The sequence below is a fragment of the Rhinolophus ferrumequinum genome, chromosome 9 (assembly GCF_004115265.2).
Source record: "Rhinolophus ferrumequinum isolate MPI-CBG mRhiFer1 chromosome 9, mRhiFer1_v1.p, whole genome shotgun sequence".
NCBI classification, from domain to species: Eukaryota; Metazoa; Chordata; class Mammalia; order Chiroptera; family Rhinolophidae; genus Rhinolophus; species Rhinolophus ferrumequinum.
In genome coordinates, this window is record NC_046292.1 from 51,778,553 (window position 1) to 51,792,165 (window position 13,613).

The 13,613-nt window shown below is 34.6% G+C and overlaps 1 protein-coding gene across 2 annotated transcripts in view; it reads right to left on the bottom strand.

Moving 5' to 3' along the window:
- The window catches only part of ANKRD13C (ankyrin repeat domain 13C), a 61,910-nt gene that overhangs the window by 16,588 nt on the left and 31,709 nt on the right, over positions 1–13,613 (bottom strand). For both annotated transcript variants that reach the window (XR_004423907.1, XM_033115142.1), the window contains exons 8-9: positions 9,676–9,807; positions 6,428–6,589 (exon numbers count right to left, since the gene is read on the bottom strand). Coding sequence is in view for 1 of the 2 variants with exons in the window: in XM_033115142.1 (XP_032971033.1) it covers positions 6,428–6,589; positions 9,676–9,807 (294 nt within the window). In the remaining variant the exon portion in view is untranslated. The remainder of the gene's footprint in view (positions 1–6,427; positions 6,590–9,675; positions 9,808–13,613) is intronic.

Consider the following 13,613-nt stretch of genomic DNA (forward strand, 5'->3'; position numbering starts at 1 on the left):
CTAAGAACAAATTTCAGGCTGCTGGCTTGGATGGTAGTAAATGGTACCACCACTCAAAACAGAGAAGATAGGAAAAAAAGGAAATTGTTTGATCAAATTTAGTAAATTTTGCTACAACATAGGTTGACCTATAGAGTATTATGCTAAGTGGAATAAGGCAGACAAAGACAAATGCCATATGGTTTCATTTACCCTGTTTCCCTGAAAATAAGACCTAGCCAGACCATCACCTCTAATGCGTCTTTTGGAGCAAAAATTATAAGCAATCTCTTATAAGCAACCAATCATCATAACCAATACCAAATTTAATACACAAAGTGGGATACTACACACACTATATGTGGCAATGGTTTATCAGTAGAATGACAAGCAGACTTAAAAGGTAGGTAATGACCCTCATAAGTATTATGGCAAAACATTAGGTAAAACAGTGTCTTGAGATACTGCAAAAGGCAGACATACATGTATCTATTTGTAATTCTAGGGGAAATGACTGGAAAAATGCAAACTGCTGTTCCAATCCAGAACTATAGCAAAGGCTAATCCCACCTTCCCCCAGATGTCTAACTAAGCAGAGACCATGATCAATGTTCAGAACACTGCTTAAAATTTGTCGAATCTTGCTTCAAGTCTATGTAATACTTGCATATACAGATTCAGTTTTTAACCTGTAGAAGCAGAATTTGAGTTTATAGCACTCCATCACTCCATTCAGATTAGGCTACTAAAGAATCTTTTGTTAATCTCCAATATAATGTTTTATTATAATTGTCACTAATTAAAATACATACATTTGAGTAACTAATCTACATTTCACATAACTTGAAAGCTAATATAGGAAATGCTGATTTCCACACTCGATTTGTTTGTATAGCACCAGCTGTGACCTAGCAGCTATTACTTTTCAATACTGGTGTATAATGTTTTCTAAAACTCTATTAAGATTTTAAATACAGTTCACTATTAAAATAGTAATGTCTCAAATTTGATAGATTCCTCCCTTTACTCTTTTGACCACCTATTTTTTAACTATGTTAATTTGTATGTTCCTTTCCTAAAAAGCTTATTACGTAAGTTTTAAAAAACTCTATTCTCAAAATTATCTATGAAATACATACAAATATTTCTTTTCTCCTTTCATGCCCACTGTCAAATATAATTAAATTGGTATCAGTCCCATGCTGCTTTTCATGTGTTGGTAAATTCTGTCTAGGAGAAAAAAAAGATAGCTCTTTGCATCTTTTTTTATAATTAGACTTATCAATTCTGTTTTGCTGTTCCCGCATCCTGCACCTTGCCAGGTTCAACCAAATCAAATTATATGTATAGATGAATATCTGATAGAAACAGTATTTTCTTTAAATTTTTGTATTTATAATTGAGCTCCAAAATGATTCTCAAATGTAGTCCATTAGCTCTTCCCTATCAAAAGCCCAAATAATATTAGGTATATTTTCTTTATACTAAAATAGTTAAAATATAATGTTAAAAGGATTACAGAGCTAAAACAATACAGGAAGAAAAAAGCCATGGCTCTTTGTAATTCTTAATTACTCATGCCAGATTAAAAATAATATAATGAGTTTTTATATTAACATAGTATTAAAAATTCCCTTCTAAGATCAGAAAAAGGGCATAGCACCTGCTCTCAGCACTTTTATTCAACGTTATACTGGTATTTCCCAGTGCAGTAAGGCACAAATTAAACAAAAGAGTAAATAAGAGGCACAGAGATTGGCAAGGAAAAGGTAAAAAACTCTATTACTTGATGACATATCATCTGTATAAAATCCTAAGGAATCTATAAAAAAAAACTATATAACTAATATATTAATTTAGCAATATAGAAAAATCACATGTATTTCTGTTAGCAATGAACAATTGAAAATGAAATTTAAAATAGTTTATGATGGCATTAAAAATACAAAAAATACCTGAGAGAAATTTAATAAAATATCTGTAAGACTTACATACTGAAAACTACAAAACACTTCTGAGAAAAACTATGTAAGATCTAAATAAATGGAGAGATATATACCATGTTCATGAAATAGAGATTCAATTATCTTTAAGTTATCACCCCTCCCCATATTAATCCACAGATGCCACACCATCCCAATGAAAATTCCAGAAGGCAATTCAATGGAGGAAGGATAACCCTTTCAAAAAATGGTGTTGGACTAACTGGACACCCAAGGCAAAAAAATAAACCTTGTCTCAAACAGCACAACTTACACAAAATTAACTGGTTCATAGACTAAAATAAATGTAAACGTATGAGATGACTTTAAAAAAAAAAAAAAAGGAGAAAGTCTCAGGGAACTGGAGCTATGCAAAGAATTCTTGGACTTAGCATAAGCCATAAATAAAAAAATTGATAAACTGGACTTCATTAAAATCAAAAATATTTCCTCTGCCAAAAAAAAAAACACTGTTTAATACGACGAAAAGACAAGCTACGGAGGAGAAAAACATGTGCAAAACATGCAACTGAGGGCCAGCACGGTGGCTCAGGCAGTTGGAGCTCCGTGCTCCTAACTCCGAAGGCTGCCGGTTTGATTCCCACATGGGCCAGTGGGCTCTCAACCACAAGGCTGCCAGGTCAATTTCTTGAGTTCCTCAAGGGATGGTGGGCTACACCCCCTGCAACTAGCAACTGGCAACTGGACCTGGAGCTGAGCTGCGCACAACTAAGACTGAAAGGACAACAACTTGACTTGGAAAAAAGTCCTGGAAGTACACACTGTTCCCCAATAAAGTCCTGTTCTCCTTTCCCAATAAAAATCTTAAAAAAAAAAACCCCCAAATCACAAATCTGACAAAAAAATTAATATCTAGAACATTGAAATAAAGAACTTTGAAAACTCGAAAATAAAATAAAAAATCCAATTAGAAAATGGGCAAAGGACATGAAGAGACATTTCATCTAAGAGGACATACAGATGGCAAACAAGCACATGAAAAGATGAAATTTAACATCATTAGCCATGAGGAAAATGCAATAAAAGCACAATGAGACAGCACTATACACTACCTTTTATGAACTGAATGTTTGTATCTCTTCGAAAATTCGTGTTGAAGCCCTAACCTCCCAACGTGATGATGTTTGGAGGTGGGGCCTTTGGGAGGTAATAACTTATATGAGGTCATAAAGGTGGAGTTGCATGATGGGATTAGTTTATAATGTGAGGAAGAGAGACCAGAACACTCCCACCCTCCCACCACCCCCACAAGGACATGGCGAAAAGGCAGCCATCTTCAAGCCTGTATAAAAGCCCTCATCTGGTAAGCGAATAGGCCAGCAACCGTGACCTTGGATTTCCCAGCCTCCAGAACTGTGAGAAATAAATTCCTAATGTTTAAGCAATCCAGTCTATGGTATTTTGTTATGGCATCCCAAGCTGACTAAGACACTATCAAAATGTGTAAAATAATAATTTGTAACAATACCAAATGCTGGCTAGGATGCAGCAAAACAATCACTCATACACTGCTGGTAGGAACATAAAATGGAAAACATTTTGGCAGTTTCTTACAAAACTGAATATTTAGCTACCACACAACCCAGCAACTGCACTCTTAGTTGTACTCAAGAGTTGGCAGGGTGCAACTGTTTTTCTTTTTTTTTTTTGAGGATATGAACTCTATTAGAGAGGTAGCTCTTAATGGACCAGAGAAAGGAAAGGATCTGGGGATGGACATTCCAGAAACAGATATGGACAGTGCACAGAGGGAGCATGAACTGTCCTCCCCAGTCCCCAGGGCAGTGGGGTACAGAGGGTCCCAGGGCCCAACCCCCAGTATCCCCGCTGCCCATGTACCCTTTGAGCACACACTCAAGCAGCCAGCTTCATGCATTTCCAAAGAGAGCGTTTATCCCAGAGAAATGAAGACCTATGTTCACACAACAATCTATATGTGAATATTTATGGCAACTTTATTCATAATGGCCAAAACCTGGAAACAACCCAAATGTCTTTCAACAAGTGAATGGTTAACAAACTATGGTACATTCACAACATGGAATACTACACAGCAATAAAAGGAACAAAGTATTGATATACACAACAACTTGGATAAATAACCAGGGAATTAACATGAGTGAATAAAAAGCCAATCGCAAAAGGTTATATACAATATCCTTGAAATGACAAAATTAAAGAAATGGAAGAACAGATAGATTAGTGGTTGCCGGGGTGAGAGACAGAGAGGGGGCAAAAGGGCAGTCAATGTGCTTATAAAAGAGAAAGAGGAGGGATCGGTGGTGGTGAAAATGTTCTGTATCTTGACTATCAATGAGAGCATCCTGGTTGTTAGATTATACTACAGTTTTGCAAGATGCTAGTATTAGAGGAAACTGTGAGGCATACAGGGAATCTCTCTGTATTATTTCTTACAACTATGCATTTGAACCTATAATTATCTCAAAATAAAAAGTTGAATAAACAAAAAAATCAAGCTGGCTTTTTGACAGAAATTGAATGAATTACAGATTGAACACCATACTAATCAAAATCCCATCAAGTTTCTTATATTTCATAGAGATTGACAAGTCGAATTAAAAATTTATCAAAAACTATAAAGCTCAACGGGCTATGTGATTCACATTGGCACTGTTTCCTTTGATTTCTGATCAGAAGTCGAAAGCTTAATTATTTAATTCATATTATTTTGTTCTATTAAACTATGGTTTAATTTCAATGTGTGAAATGGTATCGTATTAAATGCCATTTAAAGACCCTTTAACAATTTAAGTCCACTGAGTTATAATCTCTGCCCTAAGAAAATTAGGTTGTGTACTGTTAAGTTTAAATAGAGATAAATCAGACAATCAGAGGCAACTGGCAAATAGTCCATGAAATGCTATTCTATAAAGTTTTGTTTCCATGTTCTCATCCCAAAATAGTTTGCTGCAACAAAGATAGCAACACCCATGTACTCATCCCAAAATGGTTTCCTGCCAAAATTAAACAAAGGCAGTAGCAATAACCACCACCCACAACAAAATCATTTTTTAAAAAGAACTCTAATAAAGTTTAAATCACAATACAAATCCAAAGAAATGGCCTTTGTGTCTGCTCAACAATGGGAGAGGGTTGCAGCTGTGTCAAAGATTGAGTTCAGCATTTCCTCTCTCAATCCATCTCCATTTCTATTTTCTGAGCATATCATGTCGTCAAGGTATCAGTAAATACTAGGAGGCTTCTGAAAATTAAAATCTGCTGAAGCTCTATTCTATCCCAAAGTGAAAACAAAACTGGTAAGTGCAAAGAGGATCTGGCAGGGGACAGAATCACACTAAACCAGTATGATCACAATTTTAACTTAAACTTGAATGGGGATTCTTAAACACTTTGCATTCTGTACTTATGTAACAAAATTATGGCTAATTCATTCAATACATGAACTTTCTAAATATTAAAATATTTTCCTGGCACACAAGGTATTGCCATAAATTCACTGGAATCTGGCATACTATTCTGAAAAGTCTGTCTATCCCTAAAACATAATCTGGCACAGTATCACAGGGGAGAGACTAAACATTCAAGGAATTCAAGCCTCCTCACAGTAGCTTTTAATCTTTTTACAGCTGTGACTCACATTTTATACCACAACCCAGCACTCACACATATGCATAGTTATATAACACATACACCCCAAAACTATTGTTTCATAAAGTAGTAAGAAGCCATACTGTGTGTGATGTACTGTTTTTTCTCTTTTATCTTTATTTAGATTCTAATTTATTTTTTTTCAAAAATGGTGGTCGCAACCCACTAAACTGACTTCATAATCTACTAAGGGGTCCCTCTCCTGCAATTTGAAAAACACAGTTTTAAAATTTAGTAAAATGTTAACATTTGGGGAATCTTGATGAAAGGTATCCAGAAATTCTTTGTGTTACTGTAGTACTTTCTTGTACGTCTAAAATTATCAAAATAAAAAATAAATTAAAAAACCCATCCAATTCATCTTATTAAGGAATAAGCTTGCAGAGGCAGTCTCATAGTATATTTCCTAATTTCCCCCACCCCTTTTCTCTACCATCACATACTTCTTTGCATATAGCATGCTTTCAATAAACACGTGCTGAATAAAAATTTATGGGAAGGAATAGGCTAGAAATTACTTCATAAAGGAAGGGGGCCTTTAACCGGGCCTTCAAAGCAGCAGGTGATTTCAGTTGGTGAAATAGAAAAAAGAATGTATGCCATGGATTAAAAATGAACACTGATTTTCATGCTTACAAAATGATTTAAGCTATTTCTTAGTGAGGTCTCAAAGACCAAGGACACACAAAAAATAGCCAAAGGCCATATCAAAGGAAAACAAAACCTGGTGTACATGTATAAACATACTGGATGCCAGGAATGAAGTCTACCTCCTCTTTCCTTAGAACATTACAAATGAGAAGTGAAAATTATACCTCAAAATTCTGTTCCATTATGTTTCCACCTTTACTCAAACTCTCCATAATGGCTTTATTTCGAAGAATATCTTCTTCACTGAGATGTTCTCTTCTTTTTCTTGATTCTAAAACAAGTCCATTCACCAGATAAAAATCTGCCAAAAAGTTTCCTACTCTTTCCTGAAACAAAATCAAATATTTCAAAATAATAAAAGAAATTATGTTTGCCTTAGAAGAAAGTTTCAAAGTAACATATTAGGTTGGTGAAAAAGTAACTGCGGTTTTTACAATTATTTTGACTTTTGCACCAACCTAATACATACACGTTTTTCCATAAATATGTAACGTTAAGGTGAAAATAAATATTACTTTCGTACTTGAAAGTATCAAATTATCTTATACATTCTATTAAGTTAAACTATATATAAAATTACACGTTTCAAATTTGTAAAGAAAAATTTTAAGTGCACAAGATGTATGGCAGTTAATCTGCAAATGAATTAAATTTAAATAAAAATACCACACAGTATCCTTTAGAATCAACTCCCAAGTAGCACAAAGCTAGCTGAAAACTTTATTTACCTGAGAGTCAAATATCATGATTAATAGGAGGGGTCAGGGATAATGACTGTTCCCATTTTATAGATAGAAAAGAAGTGGAATAAAAAGAAATAGTCTAAGTCACACATGAATCTCTAATGTAACTCAAATCAATCACCTGCTCCAATACTCTATTCTCTAGCTGGATTAAACTTCAAGTTACAGTTGCTTGCTGCTTTCAACAAAGAGAACAACAAAGTAGTCTTGCGCACCAATACAATTAAATGTTTGTATTATAAACTGGGGACAGGGAAACTCAAGAGATATAAAGGACATCAAGAAGAGAGTTGGTATTTCCTTTCAATGAAGTCCTCCTTCAACATCAACCTTCACCTTTTTCAGACCCACAAGTGGTCAGTTACTTCAAAAAACATGACCAATAACTTACTGAAAACAAGTTTCCCATTTCTACCTGCTTGCAAATCATTTGGTCTCCATCTTACTGCTGTTTTCTGGCATTCCAAAACTATGTGTTTAGAATTGTTTCTATGTCCACCTTGCTTCTGGTGGCCTCCTTACCAGCTACCAGAAGGCAAAGCACTCTGCACCTGTTTCTACCTACAAAATGGGAACCATAAGCATTACTGACTTCCCTCCTTACCTGTCAAAGATTTAAGATCACCTAGATGCTGTTCAAGAGCTTTGAGCTGCTTAGAAGTAACACTAGATAAACAGCAGCCTCAATGTTTATCTTCTCTTGAAGTGATCCTTCTAATGCTGTCCTGAAGAACAGACAGAGTATAAATAAATAAGTCTTCAGGCCAACAAATGGATTGCAGTGTAGGATCTCACAGCTAGGAATCCTACAATGCTGTTTGCTATCAAATAGGCTTAGAGAGGAAAGCTGATGAGCCCAGATCTCATGATGAGGATTTTCTGTGGTTGGGAAATATTCTGGTGATAATCACCAGTTTTTGAAATCTTATAATGAAAACACATTTATTGATAGTAAATCATCATGACGATAAAAATTTTAAGTATTTCTCATAATCGAGGCACTCTATTTCTTGTTATCTATAAGAGACACTGCAAAGGAATGTAAAAGAATGGTAGGTAAATGCAACATCCTTTATAATGGCAGAAAACTGGACACAAATGTGTGTCCATTCATCTAAATGCCTAAAAATAAGAGACTGGATAAATATATTACAATATATCCATACTGTGGAATACTATGCAGTTGTTAAAAAGAATGAAGTAGCACTACTAATAAGAAAAAGAACTTCTAAAACATACTAAAGAGTGTTTTAGTACAGTTGCAAAACAATAGATGTAACACTTTATAAACAAATATCAACAACTAAAGCAACATATTACTGTGGATACATATTTATGAAAAGCATTAAAAAAAAAAAGGTCTGGGGGATATACAAAATGGAGAACCTTCTGCAAGGTGCTCTGGGATTATGAATAGTGGTCAAGGGGGATTTTTCAGTTTTATGTGCAAGGTTGTGTGGTGGTTAATTTTACGTCAATTTGGCTCGACTATGGTGCCCAATCATTTAGTCAAACATCAGTCTAGATGTTGCAGTCATTTTTTTTCCAGATAATTAACTGAAATAAATTAACAGTAAAGCAGATTACCCTCCACAATGTGGGTGGGCCTCATCCAATCAATTGCAGGCCTGAAGAGAAAGACTTGTTTCCCAAAGGAAAACCAATTCTGCCTCAAGACGGCAATACAGAAACCCTGCCTGAGTCCAGCCTGCAGATTTCAGACTGGTCAGCTCCTACATTCCTTACATGAATGTTCCTTAAACATCCTACATGAGCCAATTCCTTAAAATAAATCAATCTCTCCCTACCTCTCTCTCCTCTGTATCTATACATCTACCTATATCTATATATACATATACATATAACATAATGGAGGGAGACAAAGAGATTGATTTTTGTATCACAGAGAACCCTGACAAATACAGGCAGTTTTTGTTTTCCAATGAGCATATATTCATTTTTACTGTGTGTAATAAAAGATAATAATTTTTAATATCAGTAAATCCTGGCCCTTACCTGACGTGGTCATTAACTTTAAAATTTTATAAAATGCTTCTTAATATGTCTAATTAAAAAATTTCTGAATATATTTTGAACAGTCTTATATAATTTCTTGCTGACAGATAATATGGGAATTATGGAATAAATTTACAATTCACAAAGGGGAAACCTCCACCAAGATTGAATTGAATGACAGTATTGTAGAAACTTAATAAGCATATTTAATTTTAGTCATATATACGGAATACTGTGAAACAGATCCTGAATAAGTAAACAGTTTAGAAACCTACGAGTAGAAAGGAAAGAGGTCCAGGGAAATAAATTCAAAAGTGTATCCTTCTCTGTGGTCTTCTTAAGGAAAAACTATTAACAATGTAATGGAACCATGTGAAGATACTGTTCCTTGTATAATAGCAAGGCAGCTGACAACAAGAATCTTCCCAATATAGAATTCAAGTGAGCTAAAGTTTCTCTCCTGGCTTCTGTAATAATATTTTCCAAGTCTGTAACCAACCATTATAACTCCCTGTCTGGATTCAAGGAGGAAAGAATAAACTACCTGAAGACAATTCAATAAGCTATTTCCTTCCTGCATTTCCATCACAGTATTTTGGCAACATTAAATACCGAACTATTTTTAAAGTTTAAAAATCTAGATTTGCACATACTGTTTTATCTTCCCGAAAAAGCCATCCTGTTTGGGCACGTGTGAAAGAAATTGATTTGGTTGATAAAGTTGCAGAGTAAATATCACTACTCATTAAAATGTCAACCTCTTCTTCTGTTTCCATTTCTGATTCCTAGGGAGGGAGCAAAAGTTAAATATAAGAATCCAGGTTTTCAAAGGTTATTAGTATGACCTACGAAAATAACAAAATGTTATGAATTTCAAAAAACAAAAAGAACAGATCCTAAAAAATGTGAAGTTTTACTTATTCTAACAATTATAGCATTTTAAACTACATACATCTAAATAAATCAGAATTACGACTAACTGTGAATCTATAAATCCAGAACACATGAAATATAGCACTCTTACACTGTTATAGATATGTAATGGAAACAATACTAGATTACCCATTTCAGAAATATAAAGAGTATGCAGAGCAATTTTTAAAGATTACTTAAAGACTGAAGTTGACAGGTCAGACAAAATGCCCACATAAAGGTCTTGTTTTCTTTAATTATACGTGAATCTTACTTTAGTTCTTTTTAATCCCAAGACCCACCACTATCATTTGAGCCTTTCTTTCCCAATTGTTCTAAGTGGAAAGAAGAGAAGGATAGAAGGAAAGAAAGAGGGAGAGAGGAAGGGAGGGAAGGAGGTAGGAAAGGAGGAAAGAAAGGAGTCCTGAAGGAATTTTCTCATATTTCCTATAGAAAGAAATTCATAAATATCAACCTAAAATTTCAAAACTTAATAAGTAGCCTTGCTTCGGATTTTATTCTCTACATATTCTCCAGTGCCTGCCTATAATAATTGATCAATATTTTTTAAATGAGAAAAAAGAAAGCTTTGTGCTTGCTTCAGAAACAGAAGACTAAGTGAGGAGGTACAGAAGGGCAAGTGAATAGCTATAAGATGAGGTTGTATTGTTTAATAGACCAAGAGAAATTCAGTACCATGACATCTTAAGGGAAAAAAAGGAGGAAAAAAAGGCAGAAACTAGAGAAATGTCTGGGGAATGAGAACTGTCCACAGGGCTTACAAAGGCTAGAGATCTATTTTCCACACATCCTGATTTTTATATTCCCAACAGACCCATTATCTATTCTTCACCACCAAACTTTCACCTAGATAGATATAGTCCATTTCTTAATCTATCAATCGACAGAAAAACAACAGTAATAAATTGGGACTGGGATAGTACCATTTCCTTCACCCTTACAAGTGTGGAATGGAGAATCTTGACATTAATGCTAGGGGAAGATGTATTCCTGGTAACCCAAACTAATTCTGAACAAAAGTTTCTAAGAAAAATTTGGGCTCGCATAGGTTTTACAGAACTGTTAGACAATATGCTTCAATTTCAAATTAATTAATATTTTATGTAGTAGCTTGGGAACAACACCACATATAACACTGTCTATGAAGAAATTGCCGTAAGTTTCAAACACCTCATTTTCAAATAAACTTTTGACTGACCATCTCCTAACTGCATCACTGAAAAAGACTGGTTGTTAAAGTTTCATCCATTCAACAAACATTTATTGGATAGTTATTACTTATGTATGCATATTAGAATACACAAGTATTTCCTGACTTGAGGATTATTACTTAAAACCCAGCTTGTCTGTAATTTTTTAGGCATAAAATACATATACACATATATATCCTAAATACTAGTCCTTGATCTCATTAACATTATAACATCAGCTAATACTCATACTACTAGCCTTAATCTCTGGCTTCTCTTTCAGTCCCATATTTCCAATTTATCTGTTATTGCCTAGTTAGCTATCCCGTTGTCATTTAATATGTAAGACATCAAATTATTTAATAAGTATCTGAGAGTCCAGAATAAAGGTCAGCAAACTATGGCCAGCAGGCCAAATCTAGTCCACCACCTGTTTTCATGAAGTTTTTCAGAAATACAGCTATAATCATTCATGTACATTTTGTCTATGGCTGCATTTATGTTACTAACAACAGAGTTGAGTAGTTGTGATAAGAGACCACATGGCCTGCAAATATACCTAAATATCGAAAATATTTACTATCTCTTCCTTTACAGAAAGACTTCACTGAACTCTGGCCTAGAATGTACTGATGATGTATTAGATACCAGAGAACACAACTGAAAGAACCCCATACCCTTGAGAAGCTTATTAGCTCAACAGAGGAAGAAAACCATATAAACAAATAAAGCAGTAGAAGCTCTGTGGCACTAGGTCTAGTGGAAGCATAAAGAACACAGTGGTCACCTGGCAGGGGAGGAAGTGACACTAAGCAGGTGCCCCACAGGTGTGATGGTGCTAGAAAGTCATTCCAGAAAATAGAAACAATGTGAACAAAGGAATGAAGCACTAAATAGCCTGGCACACCTGAAAACCTGCAAAAAAAAAAAAAAACCCTCAGTATTAGGGTATCTAAGATAGCAAGGTAGGTAAAAGGCTGGTAAAGCGAGCAAAAGCCAAGTGACAGAGGAACCATGTCAAGTTAAGGAATTTGGAACTTTAATAATATCTTTAAAGAAGGCAGGTTTTGTGAATTTGTTTTCAGTGTTCAATCTATCTCCAACACGTGGGATAATTTAGAAGCAGACAAGAAGGGGCCAGGAAGATCATTTATGAGATTTGCAACAGTCCAGTTGAAAGGTAACGAATATCTAAATTATGGCATTAACAGTATGAATAAAAAAGGGATACTTATAAGACATTAGGGAGACAGAAATGACCATATGTTCTCTAACTAGGAAACACCGAGGACAAGAAAAGATGTCAAAAATAACTCCCAGTTTTCTTGCTGAAGAGAGTGATGTCATTCACCAAAATAATGAAAATGGGAGACAGGGCAGGTTTGGAGGGAAAATAATGAGTTGAGTTTTAGACAAGTTATATTTTGAAGTTACTTATTAGCACATTAGGCATTTAAATAGATAGGTCTCCACTCAGAAAATCTATCTAGGATACAAAAATATACTTATGAATCAATAACCTATGGGATATAGTTAGAGCTGTAGGAATAAGAGATTATTTTGCCGTTTGTAGAAATGAGAACCACACCAGGGGCATATGATATTCAAGAGGTGAGTAGAGAAAAAGGAATAGGCAGAGGGAAAAGGGGGTCAAATATATGGTGATGGAAGGAGAACTGACTCTGGGTGGTGAACACAGAATGCAATATATGATGTATTATAGAATTGTACACCTAAAACCTACATAATTTTACTAACCAATGTCACCCAATAAATAAAATTTTTTTAAAAAGAAAAGAAAAAGGAACAGGCAAAGGAGAATAAGGAGGAGAGAGGGGAAAAGAACAAATGACCAAGATCAAATCACAAGGAAATGAAAATTCTAAAAACTGAGTTATCAATAATAGCAAATACTTCAGAGAAGTTTAATAAAAAGAGGGTTGAAACACATGCAGTGATTGTAGCAATGGACTCAAAATAAACATCATCCAAAATCCCAACCCAATAATTTCCTTTTCCAATCCCCATTTCTAACAGTGGTACCACCATCATTCCACTCTTCAAAATAGAATCACTACACACACCCTTAAATCTTTCCAGTTCGTAATTCACTGTACTCAATCTATTAGCAAGCCCTATTATTTCATTCTTGGAAATATAAAAGTCATAACTTCTCTTTCCTAATTATTCATTACACTATCCTAGTCAAGATCCTCATTCCCTCTCAACTGTATAACTAAAAATGTATCACATAATTTCCCTGCCTCCAGTCTCTTCCTTTTCCAATCCGTCTTGCATACTAGCTAGCTATGTGATCTTGGAGATGTAATTTAATATCTATAAACCTCAATTTTCTTATCTGTAAAATGGAGATAAAAAAATTTACTTTGACAGATTATTTTAAGGATTTAATGAGCAGAGCTGTAATCAAATTACAGTTCCAATACGCTGACAATGCTTATTATATG